Source organism: Blennius ocellaris, assembly GCF_963422515.1.
Source record: "Blennius ocellaris genome assembly, chromosome: 17".
Classification (NCBI taxonomy): domain Eukaryota; kingdom Metazoa; phylum Chordata; class Actinopteri; order Blenniiformes; family Blenniidae; genus Blennius; species Blennius ocellaris.
The window spans coordinates 1,445,566-1,468,752 of record NC_137666.1 but is presented as its reverse complement, the minus strand read 5'-3'; the positions used below and the strand labels follow the sequence as shown (position 1 = coordinate 1,468,752).

General features: G+C 44.6%; 2 protein-coding genes across 2 annotated transcripts; both read left to right on the top strand.

Moving 5' to 3' along the window:
• Positions 1-380: 380 nt before the first annotated feature.
• Positions 381-4,902, top strand: lgals3a (lectin, galactoside binding soluble 3a). Its single transcript, XM_080513037.1, has 6 exons — positions 381-609; positions 1,021-1,038; positions 1,132-1,848; positions 2,943-3,031; positions 3,239-3,395; positions 3,931-4,902. The coding sequence occupies exons 2-6, from the start codon at positions 1,024-1,026 to the stop codon at positions 4,084-4,086; spliced, it is 1,134 nt and encodes a 377-aa protein (XP_080369163.1). The 5' UTR covers positions 381-609; positions 1,021-1,023; the 3' UTR covers positions 4,087-4,902.
• Positions 4,903-6,268: 1,366 nt separating this feature from the next.
• LOC308142561 (deubiquitinase DESI2-like) lies at positions 6,269-21,337 on the top strand (the record flags this gene model as incomplete). Its single annotated transcript, XM_080513043.1, has 7 exons — positions 6,269-6,428; positions 6,948-7,084; positions 7,797-7,892; positions 16,997-17,069; positions 18,866-18,959; positions 19,053-19,194; positions 21,095-21,337. The coding sequence occupies exons 1-7, from the start codon at positions 6,365-6,367 to the stop codon at positions 21,335-21,337; spliced, it is 849 nt and encodes a 282-aa protein (XP_080369169.1). The 5' UTR covers positions 6,269-6,364.
• Between the last annotated feature and the right edge of the window lie 1,850 nt (positions 21,338-23,187).

The window sequence follows — 23,187 nt, the reverse complement described above, 5'->3', positions numbered from 1 at the left end:
TTTAAAATGTCCAAAGAATATTTGTATTAATGTTAATAATTTTAGTTTAATAATAGTCCGACATGCTATTTTTTTTTCCTTCCCCCGCCGCAATTTTAAACAGTCTCTTTATGTGTAAAACATACATCAATATTAATCCTAGGTCGCTGGAATGTTATAAATAATTCACTTATTAAACTATCTGGGACTCGTCTATCTGGGACGAAACCCTGCAAACCACCAGTTGCTCTAAATGCTCCCTGCTGCCCCCTAGAGGAAGGCCACTCAAGTTCACAAACTGTTCCCACTGTTAGGTTTTTGTTTTTTGGGGACTTCTCGTTAAAGATTAACGGGAAAAGTGACTCCGGTCCTCACAGAGACGGAACAACCGCCGTGCGTGTGCATCACGAACGCGCCCGCCCTTCTCGACTACGTCATCAGCGGGTCCTGCGTCGTGAGCGCGCTTCCTCCTTCCAGAGTTGGAGTTGTGGAGCGGCAGTTAGCGCTTAGCTTCCACTTTGAGCCTCGGCAGCGCCCCGGTAGCTGCTAACCGAGCGTCACACAGCTGGACTGACCGTCGCTTCTCCCCCCCCCGCTGTCTCTCGAGGAGGAGTCCCATCTTCAGGCCAGGTTAGCCGTTAAACTCGCCCCCACTATCCCCCCCCCGCCCCGGCGGTACTTTTAGCTCTTTGACGTCAACTAACACTTAGCTGCTATATTAGCTAGGTCGGTAGCCAACTCTTTTTTGACATCTGTAAACCTGTTTTCTTTTCTTTTTCTTTTCTTTTTTAAACAGTAAATCCTCGTTTGTTTTGAGTGTAGTTTGTGTCCAGCTTTTAGTGCTAACGTGGAGCTACTGAGACACTGCCTGAGTGGATTTTGTGGCTCACGGTTTGTGGATGGAAACAGTGACCCTGCTATTACTCAGAGCCCGTGTGTGACCTGCCCTCAGTGTTTGACAGCTCGTGTCACTCGGTCGCTATAAGTACATAATAAAACTGATTAAAGTTGTGTCTCTTTTTTTTTTTTTTTTTGATTCAGGTCATGGCAGATTTCTCGGTGAGTTTCGAGGGACTGTGTTAAATGTCGTAAATACCAGATGTGGCGTTTTACTCCCTGGGAGTCACTTTCTCTTTTCCTTTTGCGTTCCAGCTGGCGGACGCTTTGGGAGAGGACACGCCAAGCAAGGCAAAGAAAACCAGCAACACCAACCCCGCCGCCCCAGCCGGTAACCCCGGACCGCCGGCAAACCCCGGATGGCCCGGCTCGGCCCCCGGCGCTCCCACCCAGCCCTCCGCTCCGGCTGACTTCGGTGGAGGGTCGTCTGGTCCCGGAGCCCCGGGGCAGTTCCCGTTCTCCGCGGGGCCCGGGGCACCAGGACAATACCCGGGACCGCCTTCAGCACCCGGCGGTTACCCGCCGGGTCCTGGAATACCTGGACAATACCCACCGGCGCCGGGGGCCCCAGGGCAGTTTCCGTCAAGTCCCGGGGCCCCGGGGCAGTTCCCCGGGCAGTATCCACCCGAGGGAGCCCCCGGACAGCTACCCGGCGGCCCTGGTCTCTATCCAACCGGGCCGTTTCCTTCAGGCCCCGGAGCCCCCCCGGGGCCCTACCCCAATGTGCCTTACCCAGGGTGTCAGCCAGGAGGAGGCAACGGCATGTACGGACCGGGAGGCCCCGGCACCTTCCCGCCTCCGGCCGGCCCCGGCGGGTTTCCGGCATTCCCTGCCGGAGGATTCCCCCCGATGCCAACCGGGTCATGGGGACCGCCCGGGGGCGGAGGCTTCCCCCCCGCCCCGGGCCCCTACGGACCCGTCCCGGGGCCGATGGGTCCATACGGCGGACCGGCCGCTCCGGGAGGCACGCTGGTGAGTCGCCGCACTTTTCCTCTCCAACTAATCTGGTGCTGCTTGCTTTCTGCATTCCTTCTTTGCCGGCACGTGTTATTTCTGTGGTGTGCGTCGGCTCGTCTCCCTCGGCGTCCCTGCAGGTGCCGGACGGAGACGCGTAGTTTCCCCCTCCTCTGCTTTGGTTCAGTGCACTGCAGCAGGGTCGCTCTTCAAGTCACTTTGAATGAACGTGTCTTCTGTTTCCGTGGCTCTGCTGGGGTTGCAAAAAGCAAATATTTATCGAACTTGATAAGTATTCAAAAGTAGTTATCGAACAATGTATTTTTGTCTTTCAGCCCAGATATAACCCACCATTTTATTGAAAGCAAAGCTCCACTTTTCATTCGGACAAGGACTCCCCCCACTCTCTCCCCCCCGCCAGAATCAACTTATGGTTTGAATAGTGCCAAATACTGAATGTATGCAGTATCTAGTCGTCTGTGTTTCGTCTGCTGGAGCTAAGTGCTTAAATGAAGTGCAATATAATATGATTTACACTTGTTTACTTGTATTAACACACCTCTTTTTTTTTTTTTTCTACTCTCTGATAAAGTCACAACAACACACAGACTTTTCAATTTTGTATGAGGCTAAAATTAAATATCTTCTTGTTTCCGTCTGGTCTGTTTGTATCGGTGATATCTTGCTCTTGCAACAATGTGAAAAACATGTATTTTCTCTGGTTGCCATGGCGAGTCGTTGTGACTTGCGTAACAGTGTTGAAATAAATGGAGATAATGACTCATTGGGGTGTTTCTGTTGGAATGTGGGAAGGGTCAAAGTTTTCGAATAATATTTAACCAAAGCCTCTTTGTTTTACAACATTAAGTACTTTGCTGTGTTGCACCGATGTCAGAGGATGTATAATAAAATGTAAACAATTTCACTTCCGCCCCTGGAGACTGTAGCAACAGGGTAATTACTTTTTTTTTAAAATTATTATTATTATTATTATTATTTGTGAATTATCAATGTAAGCCACAAAAATATCCATTGTCAAAATGTATTTTATCCAAAATATAGCAACACATTTGTGTTGAAAACGATTGAAGAAGTTTCGGTTTCCATTGCAGATGATGCCGTACGATCTTCCGCTTCACGCTGGAATTCTGCCGCGACTTGTAATCACAGTAATCGGGGAGCCGCTTCCCGGCGCCGACAGGTAGGAACCAGATATTCTCACCGTTTTCCAGGCAACTGGGGACGTTTGTGACAAATCTACATCTACAGCAAACTGAGAAACTCCTCGAATGATATAAATCACATGTAGGAAATATTGTTTTGTGAATCAGGTTCATTTATTATATTGGGATTAAATGTTTGTTTTTGTTTTTTGTTTTTTTGACCGAGGCTGGTTTTGTTCCCGCAGGTTTAAAGTGGACTTCGTCAAAGGGTCGGACGTCGTCTTTCATCTCAACCCTCGGTTCGGCGAGCAAACGATCGTCAGGAACTCCAACTTGGGTGGATACTGGGGACCGGAGGAGCGGGATGGAATCTTTCCATTTGTTCCAGGACGCCGTTTTGAGGTACGATAAGGGTTAGGGTCTCAAAGCTCCGGTCCTCGATGGGGCCGCGGCCCTGCATGTTTTCTGTGTCTCCCTGCTTCCATGCAGCCGATTGCAATGTTGCAGCTCGTCACCTGGCTTTATGCTGAATCATCGGGACATTCAAGGGGGGGAGACATGGAAAACACACACACATATATATATATATATATATAAGGCAACAATTAATGACTGATAAAAGATGTTTGATTCCCTGGAGGAATTGGAGTTTGAGGCCCCTGGTACTCCAAAACAGGAGGTTGCTGCATAGTTATGATGTATTTGTGTCTCGGGACCTTTTTTTTTTTAAGTTTTAAATCTTTCAGGTGAGTTTTCTGCAAGTGAAAAAAACTGAACTAAGCAAAGCAAAATTAAACATGTTTATTCGACAAGATAATGTGGGAAAGTTGCACGTGTCACATATAGCAGTGAGTGGGGGGGGGGGGGGGGGGTTCCAGTTGACCTGATTGATTTTCTCTGAGATCCTGGTGAAATCTGTGCGTCCGTCTCGCCGCAGCTGAAGATCCTGGTGGAGGAGGACATGTTCAAGGTGGCGGTGGACGGCACCCACCTGCTGGAGTACGAGCACAGGGTGGGCGGGCTGGAGGAGGTGACCCTGCTGCAGGTGGCCGGCGACATCGCGCTGTACAGCGCCGCGCCGAGCATGATCTGAGCCTCGAGCCCCCCCCGCCGCACAGGAGGCCGCGGTCAAACCCGTGTAGTTTTGAAATCCTTTTTTTCTTTTCTCTCTCTCTCTCTCTCCAAATACTGGCTTGGAGTGGCGCCGTAGTCGGCGAAGTGCAACCTGGCACATTTATCACAGAACAGATGGCTGAACAACTCCGGTCTGCACACAAGTCGTGTATTTCTTTCTTCTTATTACTGGATGGAAACTTCGTTTCTCAAGCGTCTGTTTTACGACAAGAAAGACGAGATGAGTGCATCTAACGTAGAGCTTTTAAGGTAAATTACTAATTTATACCTGAATGAGCCGATTGTAGGCCGGGCGGAAATGTGCAACGTGGCCCAAAACATTTCACTTTATTTCTACCGGTCGGCTGCGTTTTGTTTACATGAGTGTTTATTATTATAATTATTATTCAGTTTAATTGTATTAGAAGCCATGATTAAGCCTTTTGTTGTAATGCATGGGAGTGTGACGCTCCAAAGCGGCTTCTTATTTCACAGTTTTCACAGTTTGCTTCAGCGGTTTTTTTCCCCCTGAACTCAGACTGGGGAGGGAATTGTGATTTCACGCTGAAGTCAAAACTTAATTAGCTGGAACAGAAGAGGAAACGGTGGCCAAGTGGAGCGATGGAGCAAGTGACTTGTTGCCAAAGATCACAGCGGCGCAGTATTCTGAGATTATTATATATATATATATATATAGATAAGGCAACAATTAATGACTGATAAGAGATGTTTGATTCTGACAATTGTAAACTTTTCACAAATGACGTGCCTGCACATGTAATAAATACTGGTTTTCCTCTTACTTTTGGTTTTGTTTGTTCAGCTGCGGTGGGAATCTGATCGTTATTTAGAGTGCGGAAGTGGATTTACGACGTCGCAGCAACAGGTGGTGAATCTCAACTTGGCTTCTGTCGTATCGGCCGCAGAGATTTTTCACTCATGAAGTTTTAAGTACAAACAAAAAACTTTAATCCTGCTCTGAATATGAAATACTTGAATATATAGAGTTTCATTTTCATTTATTTATTAAAATGGGGACGGTACATATTAATGGACATATAACATGTGAATATGTGAGATTATAGCCATAGTTCTCTAGGATCAGTTGTGTAATGGCATCGTAGCAGCGGTGCGATCTTCAGGATGTAAATCGCACACTTTTATCAGCGTAATGTTGAAATATATTAACATACATACAACGACAAATAAAAATAAACGACTACAAAACATACCATTCAAATCTGAAGACTGCAAAAACACAAAACAAATGCAAGCAGCTACATGAATGAATACAGTGATATTCAATATGTGTAGATACACCAGAACACATGCAAACAGAAACAAAACCACAACAGTGACACAAAAAATGACATTATAGCACAGTGACATTTAAAAATCCTCCAAATATTGAAAAAACTGACAAAACTCACCACCAACATACACAAGGTCTCTGTAAATACACAAAACAATATGTGAAACAAATCAACATGACCATAGACACAAAACAATAATAAACAGACGTAAAATGAAAAATACTAAAGTGGTAAAATTCAAAAATGCCAACAGAAATAACCACAAAGATGAAAAACCAGCCACGAGTTATAGAGATATACAAGACGTCTAGTATATAGACGAAGTATCCTATTTTGACCTTTATCAAGTATGTATCTGTTTTTCCGATATACCTTTTTGGCAAAAAACTAAATTAACATGATAAAACACACCAGAAAAACTCACAAAACTACACTAAACAGCAATACTCAGAATACAATCACAAATTACCATTAGAGTTGGATAACAAGAAGATCCCATGGAGTAAACGGCAACACTGTGACCAAACTTTATAGATACCCAACATAACTTCATGGAAATATATAAACATATATAATCAGAATATCCAGATAGACGCAGATGTAATTAATTTGTACCTTTCTGTGGGGGGTGAAAGGTCGCCTTTATCTCCCTATCCAGCCTTGTGTAAACGCCGTTTGTCCCCACAGGTTATCGTTTTCCCCCCCAGATTGTTTTATAAACTTGTGTTGTTTTTTTCTAGGACTCTTGTCGCTGCCCTGTCACTCAAAGGTCGTCCTGCAGTTCGGTGCCTCGCCGCTGGGGGGCAGCGCAGCCGCGAACGAGCCCCGGGTGCGCGGCGACGACGGCGGCGGAGGAAGAAGCAAATCGAAACTCCTCAATGAGTTCACCTTCACATAAATAGTTTGAGTCCCTCTTTCTCCGACGGCTCCTCGTTCCTCGGCACCATGAACGGCTCCGTGCACTCCCCGCCCGGCGTGGTGGATATCCAGCTGAAGCGTGGACAGGCGGGTAAGGACAGTAAAAGCTCCCACCCCCCCCTCCTCCACCTCCCCCCCTCCCGGGAGAGACGGAGCTAGCAGCGGCGGCTAGGCTAAACGGTCCCCTGAAGCTAAAGGCTAATTATGAAGAAATAACGTCCAAACGTCACTAAAACACCAGCGACTGTGACGTTAAAGTGGAGGAACCAGCTCGCGGGAGTCGAAGTAGTTGTACAAACGTAGTTTAATGACGGAAAGCAGTTTTTTTTTTTTTTTTTGTGAATTATTTTGCACTGTTGTGTTGAAGTTGTGGGGGAGAGAGGGGCTGGAGCTCGGCCCCGTGGACACTTTCTCCGGGAGCCCAGCGGAAACCAACCCGGGAGCTGATGTGGCTGCTCGCCGGATCATGTTTCACTCCTGTTACGTCACGATTCCTCGTGAACGTTGAGCCACGGCGGATACGAGTTGTGATTGGATCAGCAGCCCGGGAAACACCTGGAGTTCTACTGTTTATTCATTAATTTTTTTTGTTTCTTTAATCTTTTTCCAGGTTTGGGGTTCAACATTGTCGGCGGCGTGGACCAGGAGTACGTCATGAACGACAGCGGCATCTACGTGTCCAAAATCAAAGAGGACGGCGCGGCGGGGCTGGACGGACAACTGCAGGAGGGAGACAAGATCCTGTCGGTAAGATTATTATCCTTGCAGCTCGACCGTCTCCTGCCACCCGTCCGTCCATCGTCCTCGTTCGTCCAATATGTCCACATCTCTAGAACACATATACCAACCGTCTCAGCTGACTGGACGACTGGTTTAGTGCGTTTTGAATAGATTGCGGCTCAGTAGCGACGACAAACGGAGGAAGAGACATTCATTGTCTCATGTAGGCCTAAACTGATTTTCATCACAGGGAAATTTAGACGCACCGTGTACCTTTTTGAAAAGCTTCCTTTCTGTGTTGCATGACTTGTGTGGATTAATTTAATATGCACGGTCTGGTTTAGTTCACCTACTTTGCATGGATTTTTGACTGTAAAATAAACCCACACATTGACCAACAGGTAGAGTTTGAATATTACTAATAACACCCTTAATCCCAGTATTGAACCAGTGCAAACACTGGAATTTTCTTTCAGAATGTCTTTTGTTTAAAGAAATTCTTACCTGCGTGCAGCTCAGTCGCTTTAGAATTTCGGTTTTCCAGTTAACTTGAATGAATGAATGATTTATTTCTAAAGCAAAAATAATCCCAGCGCAGCGAGGAGATGAACAGGGCCGAAAAAAATTAAGCCACTCTCACCCCCGAACGTTGGAACTGAAAAACGACCCGCTTAACAAAATGATCGTCTTTATCGACGTGATAAGATCTGACGTTAAACGTCTGTTTTGTTTATTGCAGATAAACGGAGTCGAGTTGGACAAGCTGACACACAAAGCCGTGGTGGAGCTGTTCAGGACGGCGGGGGAGGACGTGGCGCTGTGTGTCATGAAAAAGGTTTGTTGTTTTAATATATATATATAAATGTATTAATTCTATTTTTAGGGTTTTTTTTAAGCACAAATCACAAGAACAAGCGAACTGTGACACGACTTATTAGTTGGTGACAAACAAATGTTTCCCTTCAGATAAATTTCCTCGGTACATTTTTATTTATTTATTTTTTCCAGTCTTTAAACTGCTCATGCACCGATCAGCCATTACATTAAGACCACCAGTCCAGGTCGCTCTCCTCCACCTGCGTCAGTGAGCCGTCACCCTTAAATTACAAAAAGCCCACTTATGGTGAAAAGTAATGTCGTCCACGTTTTCACACTTTTATGAGGAAAGTTGCCATATTTAGTTGCAACCACATTGTCAATTTATGCAAAATCTACTTTATAATGGTTTTCTAACAGTGATATGTCCTCATATTCTGCGTATGAGGCTCCAGAAGTGAAGCAAGTCTTTTATCTCCCTCCTTTGCTTCACCTCATAGTGAACGTGTGTGCATACAGGCGAATCGGAGGTTTTCCATTCGTGACATCATGAGGGGAAATGGCCTCTCCCTCTGCTAGTGGATAGTCACTTTGAACAGCCCACTGGTAGATGAGGTCTTCCCCCTAAAATCACAAGCAGGCACCTTTTTTTTTTTTCTCTCCTTGCAAATGTGACTGGAAAACAGGCGTGGAGTGGGCGTGGCCAGACGCAGCTCATTAGCATTTAAAGGTACAGACACAGAAATGGCCTGTTCTCAGTGGAGCTCGAGAGAGAGAGACTTTTAGAGTGGATTTTGGGAAATACTCTTTGAATTACTCTGTTGTTGGACCTTTGACGACTATATGAAATTATTAAAACCGTATAATATGCGACCTTGAACAGACTATTGTAATTTAACATGCTAACATGTTCATCGTGACCCTGAACGTCCCTCGGTGATTTAATTCTTAGAGTTGGTGACTGATTCCTGGCAGCATTTCAGTTTACATGTGAAATAATCAAATTAACACGGCGGCTCGAATCCCTGCTTCAATTAATCGACGGCAAAAAAAATGTATTATATTTTAAGAGTTTCTTATACATGTATGCTAATTGAAACGTCCGCTTCACTATTGGAGCCGATCAGAATTGTATTTCCACGTTAGATCGGAGCGTTAAGGTCCCTCCTTGCTTCTCTCTGCAGTTGCCTCGTGAAAGGAACGGCTCCTCGGACTCGAACCCGGACAGCAGCTCCCCCGTGCCTTACCTGGGAATCCTGGCGGCGTTGGCGGGCGTCGCCGCCATCCTCGCATACGTCTACAGGCGGCGCTTTCATTAGGCACTTTTACCCCAGCCGATGACGTCTGTATGTTTCTTTTCTCCTTCTTCTTTTTTTAAAGATCAGAAACTTTGCTAAACGCCAAAGATGCGAACGAGGGAACAAAGTGAACCGTAGAACCTTATTTTTATTTTATTTTTGATTAGCAGGTGTTGATGTCACTCGTGAGTTTTTTGTTTTTTTTTAATGTGATCGACGGTAGCTTCTTCTTTCCTATGCAAACGGACGACGTCTCCCTCGGTAACCTAGAGTCGAGGGAAGCGGTAGGACGCAATCATCCCTGCTTCCTCGAGTCCCAAAGTGTCATTTAGAACAACCGAAAGACTGACGTCCAAAACCTCTACAGGGCTGGGTTCCATCTTCATTCTTGTATCGTTGCACGGCGTCGTGGCAGGAGCAGCGGGATTAAGCCAGTCTCCATTTATAATCCTGCTCCTTGTTGCGATCGAAATTAAAATCCACACATTCGACAATATATTTAACTATATGCTGCATAAAGACCCAAAACCCAGGAAGTTTGCTTCCTTTGAACGCCTTTGATCTATGAGCTTTATTACGTAATCGTCTGTTTTCAAAGGACGTGAAAGCAGCGGGGCGAGGGAGGGGGGGGTAAGTGTATCTGTCAGGAACCGAGTGCTCGTCAGTTCTGAGGGATTATCGGTGCGGCGGCGTGGATCGCTGGCATGTTTTTAATAGTTTTACGTAGGACGGCGAAACCCCCCCCCTCCCCCCCCCCCCCTGTGGCGTGGCCAAGTAAAACATGTCTGACTGAATGACTGAAAGATGAAAGAGATGATCAGCCGAGGAGGAAAGGGGGGAAAAAAAACAGCTCAGAGTGTTGCCAAGTTGTATTAACTTTCAGGAAGTGTCCGGTCGTTTCTGGATTCCAGGCAATCAAGTTTCTTAAAACACACAAGTAGAATAACACGCTTGATATTTAGAAATTACTTCTTTGGTTTTGGAAAAAAAAAACACCAGAAAAGCAGCTAAAAGAAAGTCTCTTTCGGCGACTTCAGATGTTTTTCCTTTTCTTTTTGCACTAGTCACAATCATAAAACCTCCTCCAGTAGCGGCTGTAGAGAAAATAAACAAGTCAACCGAGTCTGCTAAATGTTTTTTTTTGTTGGGGTTTTTTTTGTTTTTGGTCCACATCTGTCGTGTTAAACGTCCCCGACTGGTTGTGGTTCGTTGTGTGTAAATACATTTCCTGTCGCTCTGCTGAGTGGGACTGTGACGATGTTTCCCGACGCCAGAACCGTGGATCAAAAGGCACTAATAAATTATGCAAATACTGTGTGTTTGACATCCAGGCACCTATTAAAATTCATGTTGAATTCACCTGCATGAGGCTTTTTTTTTTTTTTTTTGGGGGGATGTTCGGGATCCAGCAAAGTTTAACAATTTCCTTTTACACTCGTGACGTCACTGATTCAGTTTCCTTTATTAAAAATAGAAATATGACGAATAATTTCTTTTTTTTTGTTGTTCATTTGGCAGAATCTAACCTATGATTTTGAAAAGAAATTGTCCTAAATACAACTTGATATTAAAATAATTGAAAAACTTGCACTAGTTTTATGGCGAGGGACAAATTTATCATCATCCACTTGTATTTTTAAGTAAAATACATCAGATAGGTGAATTAACAGACAAGAAAAGGTGCTTTGACAGATAAAACACAGAAAATACAAGCAACTTATGTCAAAACTTGAACGATCAATTAAACTTTATTTTTTTTGTCTGAAATTAACATGGAAAAAATACAGAAGTTAGTAAATATGGTCACTTTTCCAGTAAATAGATAAATATTGTGACTATTGTTGAAAATATGAATAAAAAAAAAAAAGTTGGAATATTTCAGAAAAAGCCATTACTTTGTTAAAATCCAAATATATATGGATTGGAGTGAGCTCGGCATATTTTGCAGAATGAAACCAGTTAAGTCGGTAAAAGTTTTAAAAATGTTTGTTTTGACATCTGCGCCTTGAAAATGCAGAAAGAACTTAATTGTAAATTGATGAATATTTATGTACATGTGTGATATTATATATGTGACTGAGCACTGGTGTGTGAGTGTGAATGGGTGAATGTGATTCAACAAATAAGTAGGTGTGAGAAGAGAGTGTAAGTCAGTTTAAAGCTGACATTGAAGAATGAGACTGGAAAACACCAGAATAATAATTACTGAATGGAACTCACCCACAAGGGCACAGATCTACTGATAATACTTCTTTTTTTTTTTTTTGGCGAGAAACAAACTCCTGGTGGCTCATTTTGAAATGAGAAATGATTTATGGTGATTTGACGACTCGGCAACATTTCATCTCATTACAATGTGGGGAAAAAAACAAAAAAACTGATTTATTGTAGAAACGTGACGTCATAATAAACCCAGGTCCTGGAGGTGTACAGCTCCTGGAGTGGTGGTGGTCGGGCGGTTGCGGGTTCGATTCCCACTGCACCCTCCTGTGTGTGTGTGTGTGTGTGTGTGTGTGTGTGTGTGTGTGTGTGTGTGTGTGTGTGTGTGTGTGTGTGTGTGTGTGTGTGTGTGTGTGTGTGTGTGGGCTCCAGCGCTCCCACCAGCGGCTCTGGCTCACATCAGCTGCTGGAGGAAGCCTCGGGGGCAGATATGATGTAATCGGGCGCGGGGGGGGGGGCAGAGGACGATAATCACCACACGGATGCGCCTCGATCGGCCGGGAAGGAAAGAAGGACGGACGGAAGGAAGGAAGGAGAGAAGGAAGGACGCGCGTTCCGGAGCCTTTGCGTGTGTTTTCCCGGGGCTTCGACGCGGCGTCTTCGGAGGAGTCATGCCCGCGCTGAGGCTGCTGGATGCGGGCCAGCGGCACCGGTGTAGCGGCACCGGCCGGGGATGCTGCTGCTGCTGCTGAACTTGACCCCCCCCTCCCCACCACCACCACCACCACCACTTCCGTCAGCTGTAATTTCCCGGCGTGGCCCGGCAACTCGCCTCCCGCAGCCGCTCCATCGACGCCCGCGTGACAATGGCCCGCACTCCTCCGCCCCCGCCTCCGCCGTCGACGTCGCTGCTCCATCCGTCGCCCCCTTCGCCCCCGCGATGATGATGATGATGATGACTACGACGGGAGGACGCTCCGCTCCACGTTCCGCCGCCCGCAGGGCCTCCGCGTCGTCGGCTGCGGATCGCGTTTCCTCCTCGGGTCTGCCGCGCTGAGCCTCCCGTTACGCACCCCGCGCCTCCTTTTTTTGGATATTTCTGGAGCCCCGCGGCCTGCCGGCGATCCGACTCGTCACACCGCCATGGCCCCCGTGACATCCACCTGACCAGTTCCTCCTTTAACCTCCTTTTTTTTTTTATTTTGAAAATTCTTCCTCTAAATATCTGGGCTTTTACGCACGGAGCTGCGTCCGCGCTGCGGGCGCTGCCCTGCGGGGGGTGGAGGGGTGGGTGGAGGGGTTGGAGATGAGCAGCCTCCGTCCCGTCGTCGTCCACCGTGTGGCCCTGTGACTTCACAGCGGGGGGTGCCGAGGGGGGGCAGACCTCGCTGCAACAAAGTGGAGTTTTCGGTGGGGAGACGACCGCCTTTCGGAACCATGGCCAATGAACCCGTCATCCTGAACGTGTATGACATGGTAAGACCCCCCCCCCCCCCCCCCCCCCATTTCCTCCAGACCACACACTCACTACCTGTTTTGTTTTTTTCTATTTCTGGTTGGTGTTTGTAACCAGACAAGCAAAGGAACCCACACGTGTGCCGATATTATACAACTGGGTGCTGGTGTAACTGTGAGAAAAGTGATTTTCGTGACACTATTTGCTGTTTATTTCACCCCTAAAAAAGGCATTCAAAGATATCACTCTATGAGATTTACTGCTGTACTGATAGAAGACTGGCTGGTGGTGAGTACAGTACATGATAGGAGGTTCCATTATAGTACGTGGCCTTGATTTGCTGCAGACATGAAGCCAAAAAGCAGCTTTCCAGCCGGGAGTCTGTCTGTCTGTCTGTCACTCCTTCTGGCCTGAGAATGTTCCCTCACACTCCAGCGAGAGAGAGAGAGAGATTGTCAGGCCTCGGGCTGGTGAAACAAGAGCCTTCCTCCACCCTCTGACCTCTGCCACTGCGCCTTCGGTTCACATGCTACACACATCTGCACACACATCTGCACACATGAAGCAACAAGCGCCAGCGAGGAAACAAGGCGTCCCATTCAGTTTCCTCACATAGTGTCCCGCCGTGAACACTGAGCCGCTGGAACTCTCCATCTACTGGGGGGGAGTGTCTGTATTTATTGACATTTGCTTGTAAATCAAAATAACAAAAAAATAAATACTCTGGTAAATACGCTATTTCAACAATTCCTCATCCGTATTGGTACACGAAGAGTTATAAAGTAGTTAAATAACATTTTCTTGGGGAGATTTTACTATTTAATGCAGAAATAATTACATTGTGTGAGCATATATATATATATATGTGTCTGTGTGTATATATGTAACCGGAGTAAAGTGAAAGGTATAAACTAAAAAACAAGATTCACTCCGTGAAGATATGTAGTTTCATTATGAAATGGTGAAGTATCACCTTCATGTAGGGCTTTTAATTCGAAGCAGTTACATAATACTCCCGACGCTTCATTCACAGCAGCGTTACCATCATTTAAGCGCAAAATACTTTTAATGTAACCGATGAAAGTTAAAAAAAAAAAAAACAGATACTTTGCTAAATTCTGTGATAAAACGTTCACGTCTGAAAAAAAACCCAACGTTTTCAGGTTTTGATTGAATAATTTGGTTTGAATTCTGGGAAAAAAACTAGTTTTATATGAAAAATAAGTTTGTTTACAACAGAAGTGTCAGCATTTAAACATAGAACTGTTAAATATAGACAAACTTGCATATTTTCTGTTCCAATCTTTTGATTTTGAAGATTTTTTTGTCTTTTTTTTTTAAATTGAGTACTTCTAAATCAAAGTACGCCGGCGCCTGGAGTCCAAAGAAACATGCATTGGAGGAGGTTTAGCGGCTAAATTTCTCCGAAAAGTATAAAATGTAGAAAAGGAATTAAGTTACTTGACTTGAACCTCCAACCTGATGCCATTTTCCCCCATTTTAATGTATTTTAAAGTGGTTTTCCTCCCAACAAGTGCTTTCATGTCTTTGATGCCTGAATCGTCTGCGACCAGAGAGACGGAGCTGGGAGGAGGAACGCTTTGCAGAGAGTTAAACAATGACGAGGAAGAGGAAGAGGAGGAAGAGGAGGAGGAAGAGGAGGAGGAATCAATCATCTCCACTGGGGGATCGATGTTGATGAATGACGGGAAACTGTGGAGGCCAGAAAAGCTGCAGCCTCGTTTGTTTGATGCTCTCCGGGGACCGTCGGGTCGTCTTTGATTGTCTCTGCAGTCAAAGACAAGATTTTTCACTCGTAGGTTAAGGTTTTTTTCCAGAGGACGGGGGGGACGACACACCCCAGAGGTCGCCTTTGTTTTCGGTTCCAGAGGTCACGGCAGAAACATGAGGAGGAGCCGCTAACTCAAAGTGATGTGGCGGAAATGCTTTTATTGTATTACTCTGAGCCCGGAAACACGTTCTATTATTAATAATGGGACAGCTGCATGGCTCTTAGCATGTTTTCCTCTGGGGGGGTGTGGGGGGGTGAGGGTGGGCGCTGTCTGCAGCGAAGGGGCGTCAGGTTGGCTCAACAACAACAGGGGCTGATGGGTAAATTTTCCCTCCCCGGCGCCCACAGGCAGGCGATTGATTGTAAATGTGCTCCACAAACAGACTCCTCTCAGGGTGTTTTCTCCACGGTGCATGCTGGGATACCCCCCCCCCCCCCACCCCTGTTAAGGACAAAAGGAAACACGCGAATTATTTTTATTTTTATTTTTTTTTGTGCTTAATTCAAGTCGAGGGCAGTTTTTTTCTTTTATCTCCCTTCAATGAGCTCCTTTGTGTCCCGTTGTGATTCCCCAAGAGAAGCCTCTTGTTTATTTATAGACTTTTAGGCTTCTTATTCATGCATCTTCAAAAACATCCACTTCCACCTGCGGGCAAATTAGAGACGTGAATTCTACTCGTATGCGTCGTTTTCGGACTGGGGTGAGGGAAGCCCGCTTCACGCACAGGGAGAACATGCAAACTGTGGCAGTGAAGCAAAAACTCTCATCGCTGCATCATGTAACAGAATAGAGAATTTAAAACCGAACATATCGGCGTTGGTTTCACATCAATCGGATGAAAATTGACCGAGTTCTGACGAAAATATGCTTTTGACCTTTTCCGTGAACTTGACCTTTGACCTTTGACCCGGTTGCTCTTGACATTTCCTGGGACCGTCCTTGCATGACGGCAAATCATCCGTGAAAAAAGTTCATGCCATTCGGGCGAACAGTTTTTGCGAAAGCCATGTCTCCATGGCAACAGACGCCGATCTCCTTTGATCTCACGCCCATGAGGCAGGAGATTTTTCTTGGAGTTTATTGGGATTTATTCGGAAACGGTTCGCCGTTAACGTCCCAGAATCTAATCGTTTACTTCTCGGATGACGACAAATCATCCCTGAAAATGTCGTGCAATTCGGGTGAGTCGTTTTTGCGAAAAGTTGGTAAAATACATGCATACCAACCAATAAATTAACCGAACACATGTAAAAAAAAATATATTTTAACAGAACTGAACTGTTTTCAAATGGACCTGGACAATCTTTAAATAACAGACTCCAGACCTGGATTTGTTTGTTTTTTTTTTAAACTTGCACTCTTTAAAATGGAATAATAATTCAAACGTTTCCTTTAAACGACACAAAGCTAAACGTTGGACTCTTTATAAAAGTCCTGGATTCATCAGCTCAGACCAAACCCAGACTGTGTATTTGTCCTGGTCAAACAAGGACTTCAGGCTTCTATTGACGATGTGTTCAACCTCTGGCAGATGTGTAAATTTACCCATCTGAAGTCAATCCGTCTATTTAGTCTCTTCCTGTCTCGTCCTTCTTGTCCTTGATTCCAGTTTTGTTCCGTTAAAGTTCCTTCTGAAACAACTGCCTGACGAACGAAATAGAAAATCATGTCGATGAAAATATAGAAATACCCCCCAAAAAATTCAAATAAACAAAATTCCTTCTGTGTTCACGCTTGAAATTCTTATTTGGTTTGTCAGCTTTTATTGTGGACTTCATCAACTTAAGATTATTTTTTAACCCTGACCCTTGTTGGGCTTCTCCGTTTCCACACTGTAATGAAACTAAATTGAAATAAAGACTTTTTAAAAAGTAGAATTCGGTTTCTTATTTGGTTGTTTTTTAAACTCTTCTTGGGACACTCACTGAAATCCTTATTATTACAGACTTTTTCAACTTTTTTTTGGAAAATGTAGTGCATTTTAGTGGCAGAATAACAGACTAATACATAAATATATGTAATTTGCAAGTGTAAAATCACATATTTCATCTCTAATGTGTGAAAAGTGTCTCCCTTAAGATCTGTAAAGAAATACTTTCCCTTCTATCAACACTTGTTCCACTATTTCAGTCTTACAATATGGTTTATTATTTGCCAAAAAAAAAAAAAAAAGCTTAAATATGAGTTTTTCTATGCAGTGGGTGTATATTTGAACATGACTATGTTTCAGTGCAAAAAAAAAAGGGGGAAACACAAAGATGTTTGTTGTGATAAATTTGAATTCTCACTAATTCCAGAAATCCCAATGAGAAGCGTCACGTCAGAAGAAATGCACGAGTTCATTGAATAAGACTGCGGGAAGATAATTTGGTTTTTAATGATCCTAACGGCCCTTTTTTATCCCTTTTCTCCGCAGTACTGGATAAATGAATACACCTCCAATCTGGGGATTGGAGTCTTCCACTCAGGCATTGAGATTTATGGGCGAGGTAAGATGGTGGGGGGGGGAGGGGTGGGGGGGTGGTGGTGGGGGGAGTCTGGTTTTTAAATATGGAATATGGACTTGTGTTCCTAATAACATGACCTCATTTCTCTGGGTTGACTCACCACTGACTCACACACTGTGTGTGTGTGTGTGTGTGTGTGTGTGTGTGTGTGTGTGTGTGTGTGTGTGTGTGTGTGTGTGTGTGTGTGTGTGTGTGTGTGTGTGTGTGTGTGTGTGTGTGTGTGTGTGTGTGTGTGTGTGTGTGTGTGTGAGAGTGTGTGTGTGTGTATATGAGTGTGTGTGTGTGTGTGTATATGAGTGTGTGAGTGTGTGTGTGTGTGTATATGAGTGTGTGTGTGTGTGTGTGTGTGTGTGTGTGTGAGCGTGTGAGTGTATATAAGTGTGTGTGTGTGTGTGTGCGTGCGTGCGTGCGTGTGTGTGTGTATATGAGTGTGTGTGTGTGTGTGTGTGTGTGTGTGTGTGTGTGTGTGTGTGTGTGTGTATATGAGTGTGTGAGTGTGTGTGTGTGTATATGAGTGTGTGTGTGTGTGTGTGAGCGTGTGAGTGTATATAAGTGTGTGTGTGTGTGTGTGTGTGTGTGAGTGTGTGAGTGTATATAAGTGTGTGTGTGTGTGTGAGCGTGTGAGTGTATATAAGTGTGTGTGTGTGTGTGTGTGTGTGTGTGTGTGAGTGTGTGTGTATGAGTGTGTGTGTGTGTGTGTGTGTGTGTGTGTGTGTGTGTGTGTGTGTGTGTGTGTGTGTGTGTGTGAGAGTGTGTGTGTGTGTATATGAGTGTGAGCGTGTGAGTGTGTGTATATGAGTGTGTGAGTGTGTGTGTGTGTATATGAGTGTGTGCGTATATGAGGTGTGTGTGTGTGTGTGTGTGTGTGTGTGTGTGTGTGTGTGTGTGTGTGTGTGTGTGTGTGTGTGTGTGCAGTTTAAAAAAAAAAAAAGAAAAAAGAAGGGTGAACCCAGATCAGTGGGGCTCCGTCGTTCCCACACAGACGGCGAGTTCATTGCAACGGCAGGAAGCCGCCCGTCACGCCGGAATTTCAGAATAAAAGGCGGCATTCGCAACCTCTTCGGTCGCCGGCTTGCGTCGCGGCGCCGTGAATTCATTCACGTCGGGTCAAATGGATTTAAGCTCTCGGTTTGGGTTTTTAAGGAAAATGTGGCAGGAATCAAATCGAACTTATGTTGAACTTTTCCCAGCGTCTTATTTTAATCTTTTAAAATAAAAGCTCTCTTTTAGCTGTGTGTCAACTAAACTGTGGACCCCCTTGGCAAGCCACCAGATAACCTGGGGGGGGGGGGGGGGGGGGGGGACTGTCCAAATAAACCAAAATTAAGAGAAAAGACATAATTTTTGCGTTTTTTTTGTCCATCATACTTTAGGTTCACTGTCATATTTTGTCAAATCTGAGCTGAGAAAAGTGTCTTATAGCTTCTCTGACAGACAATCGGGGGTCTCTACAATGAAACCACAGCTTTAGACCACGACCAGACCTTTAAATCACATTCTGTTAAACGTCACAATCGCCTCTTATCCGTCACAGAATTATAAAAGAAGGAAGTCATTCTCTCCCGTCTCGTTGGCCCTGGTCTCTGTCAGCAACTTGTTGGCGTTTCAATGTCAGGGTTAGATTTGTTAGAACCCGAGCAGACGGCGGAACCTCCCGTCATCCAGATCCTCAGTTCTGGAAACGTTCTGACCCGGCGTGATGATTCGCAGTTGTTTACTGCTAACCTGTGTTTTTTTTTTATTTGTTTTTGTTGTTTTGCCCCTCCCCCGCCTCACAGAGTTCGCGTACGGCGGCCACCCGTATCCCTTCAGCGGGATCTTCGAGATCAACCCGGGCAACGCCGCCGAGCTGGGCGAGACGTTCAAGTTCAAGTGAGTTCAAGGGGACGCCGCTAACGGCGGCGAGAAGTGTGCTGACGATTTAAATTTTTATTTATTTATTTATTTATTTGTTCTTCCAAACAGGGAGGCCATCGTTTTGGGCACCACGGACTTCACAGAGGAGGACATCGATAAAATCATGGAGGAGCTCGGGAAGGAGTTCAAAGGCAACGCCTACCACCTCATGCACAAGAACTGCAACCACTTCTCCTCCTCGCTGTCCGAGGTCAGGCCCCCCTCCACCCCCCCCACCCCCCCCCAATATTTACACTGACAAGTGTATTTAAAGGAACGCTGCACCTGTTTTGCACTCGCCACGTCAGTTGAGTTATTCGTCGATAATAAAGATACAGCTATAAATAAAGATGCTGAGTCATCAAATATAGCCGTCGCTTGTTTCATGGGAGGAAACCCACACAAGGCAAAACTCACACACGCAGAAGAAGAACGTTGCGAAGCTCGACTTGAGCCACAACCGCCTCAGGACCGTCCTGGGAGAGAAATTATAAGGCTTCAAAGTAAAATGACATGGGAACAACAAAATACTCATTTGGCCAAAAATTCTATGTCGATAATCCATGAAAAACCTTTAAAAATGAATCCGTGGAGATGTGAAGGCTGCAGCCCCACACACACAGCAACAACAAAAAAAGCAAACGAACCAAAAAGCACTTAAAATGTGCGTTAAAATGTGAAAAATCTAAAAAAAAAATAGAAACAGAAGTAAATACAAACAAGAGCAATCAGAGATTTCTGACATGGACACAGAGAAATGACACATAATCCACATCCAGATCAGCTGTTTTTATTCATTTTATGTGGTCACGTGATTTTATGTCAGAATTTAAAAGAACGCAAGGATAATTTTCTATCGTTGAAATTATTTTTGATCACCAAAATTTAATGGGTTCTTCTTTTCATCGAAAGGCAAACGTGTAAAAATGTTCATGAGATGCACATTAGTTTATGAGATATCTTGTTAACAGAGACGGACAAATAAACCATAAAATGATAAACCTATTATAAAGGAAAGGAAAGAAAACGTGTGACCGCGTGACAGTACAATACAGATGTTCGGTACACTGTGTGATATACTATAGATATATAGATAGATACCATATAATACTAATAAGAACAAGGAAAAAAGTATTAGAAGTAAAATAATATCAATATTATATGATGTTGTGTCCTCATGTTTCTCTAATAAAGTCTATATATATATATATATATATTCTTAAGAAGTATAGTGGCAGACTGAGTGCGAGACGAAGCGCTACTGCAAGTCCTTCATCCCCACTGCGGTTAGACTGGACAACAAAAGTAACATGCAATACTATATGCAATAACCCTGCATCTATACCACTTTATCTACCTCACTTTATCTACCTCACTTTATCTACCTCACTTTATCTACCTCACTTTGTCTACCTCACTTTATCTACCTCACTTTATCTACCTCACTTTATCTACGCCACTTTATCTACGTCACTAATTGACCACTTGTTAGGACTTCACTGCCAACACTGGTATTATTTTTTACTATAGTATGTTTATTGTACTTTATTCTACATTTGCCCCCATTATAGTTTAATTTCCTTGTATTCCATCTTACTGTATATTTTCCCTTAGAACTTATTATACTTTATTATAGTTTGTGATTTTTTATCTTATGTTTTAGTCCGATTATATTTTATTTACTTATTATTACTCTTGCTGTAAATACTTTTGACCCTTAGAGTTCTTGATAGTCATTGTATATAAGATTCCTCTATTCTTATCTCACTGTTTGCACATTTCTTGTCTTTCCTACTCAAGAGTCATTAAGAGCAGAATGGAACAAGTACATTTCTCCACTGTGAGATCAATAAAGGCTTATCTTATCTTATCTTATCTTATCTTAGCTTATCTTAGCTTAGCTTAGCTTAGCTTAGCTTAGCTTAGCTTAGCTTATAAACAGAACTTCACAATAAACAGTAATGTAAAGTTACAATAAACCAAAGTACTCATCTTCCAAACGACCAAAAAGTATTTGTATCTTTCCAGGTTCCATTTTAATAGAGTAAGGTTGAGTTCTCACCGCGTTGTTTGTTGTTTATTGTTTGTTTGTTTGTTGTTTGTGTCTGCAGCTGCTGTGCGGGCGGGAGATCCCCCGCTGGGTCAACCGGCTGGCGTACTTCAGCTCCTGCATCCCGTTCCTGCAGAGCTGCCTGCCCAAGGAGTGGCTGACGCCGGCCGCCCTGCAGAGCCACATCAGCCTGGGCCTCCACAAGGAGGAGCACAACGAGTCCAGCGACGAGGATCCGCCGCCGCCGCCGCCGCCCGGCGCCGCCTCCGGCTCCACCCACAGCTGCCGCCACACCCGGGTGTGACGGGTGTGGGGGGGGGGGCGAAGGCTCCAACAACCACCCGACCTCACGCGAGACGAGGTGGAGCGCCGGCGGAGGCCAAGTCGAACGCCGAGAGTGGCTCGGACTTGGAGCAACAATCCACCGCCGCCATTTTTCTTTTGTTGGCGGAAAGTTTGCGACTCCGCGGAAACGTTGAAACCTCCGTCAGCCTTCCCTGCCCTCGACAGCTGCTTTCGTAGGAAAACTAGGTGGCGACGTTCTACCAGGGGAAAAAAAACTTGCTCGACAACCTCCATGTGGCCTTCCGTCGCCGCGGCGACAGGCTCCGCCTTCCTCGTCGCGGGAACTTCTCTTTGGCCGTTTGCGGACGGTTCTGGGCGAGTTGACGAGGGTCCGACCGCCCGGAACCAGAGGAGGGAAAAAACATAAACAACAACAAAAAACAAAAAACGTTGCATGTTGGAAGACGTGGCCGAGAGACTTCTGACGCTTTTTTCCGTTTTTTAAACTCGGTGGTTGTAAAACCCTGGTCAGTCTGAACCCCCGGGACGGATCCACGGCTCCCCCTGGTGGCGACCCGTCAACGTCTCAGAGACACAAAACACAAAGTGAAGCTGCTACTCCACCCGCTCCACCTTCTTTCTTCTTTTTTTTGTCTACGTTTTTATATCAAACTGATCTTTCTATAAAAACGGTGCGATCACTAACTAACTAACTAAGAAAAAACAGCAGTTGAAACTGAAATCCATCCCCGACGTGTTTTCCAGTTACAGTAAAAAAAAAAAAAAAGGGGGGGGGGGGGATTTTAAAGTCTTGAATGTGCGGGGCCTTCAAACAACACACCGTCCAAGTCCTCAGTCGTTTAACCCTTCGATGCACAACCGACCAGTCAAAATGACCCCAATTCAAATCAATGCGTTTTTGCAATACTGGCTTGTTATTCTTCAAAATCTTTAAAACAAAGAGTTGTAATATTTTAATATTCTAGGTATTCCTCATAAAACATGTTTGTGACATGAGACTGTTAGCATTTTTATTTAGTTTTTCATTAATTTTAAGAAATTGCAGTTACCTACCTAAATACAATACTGTCAGCTAACAACAAGGTAGATTAATCTGATCACACATTTGACCACTAATCTGATCATACGTCATAATTTGTCAATGAAAAATGAGTTCATAAATGGAGATAATACTTACCTGTCCGTTGCTGGGTAAAACTGACCTCCGGGGCGGTGAGACTCACATGTTTAAAATGACATCAGATGTGTAAGTGGGACTGTCAGAGTTGCTAAGAATTAAGTATCATAGAAGATTCCATAGGAACTGCTTGGGGTCATTTTTGACCCCACTTGTGGAGCAGTGGGGGTCGAGATACAAAAACTGCACTTTCTTAAAATGAATGGCAAAATAAATAAAAATGCAAATGGTCTCATGTCACAAACATGTTTTCTGAGGAATACCTGGAATATGAATATATTACAACTTTTCATTGTAAAGATTTTGAAGAATAACAACCTGTGGGGTCATTTTTGACCCCACGTGTGCATCTAAGGGTTAACCTTGTTTAGGGTCATCTGATTCTGGGAAGCAGGACAGACTATAACTGAACCCCGCAGAGACTCTTAAATTCATCCCAGCTGGTCGACAATCCCGTCTCACGTAGTTTCAGACGAGAATGATCATAAAACATCCGTTTTGAAGTGGAAAGAAACAGTCAGACTCCTCAAAAGCCGTCCTTTTAACTAAATACTATAATTCCTTCTCCCCTCTCTGCGGACTCTTGTGAAACGCACCTTCAGCCGACTCAGAGTGATTTACAGCCTCTACTTTCTATTGGATTTACTTCTTTAATCTAATTTGGATGCGAG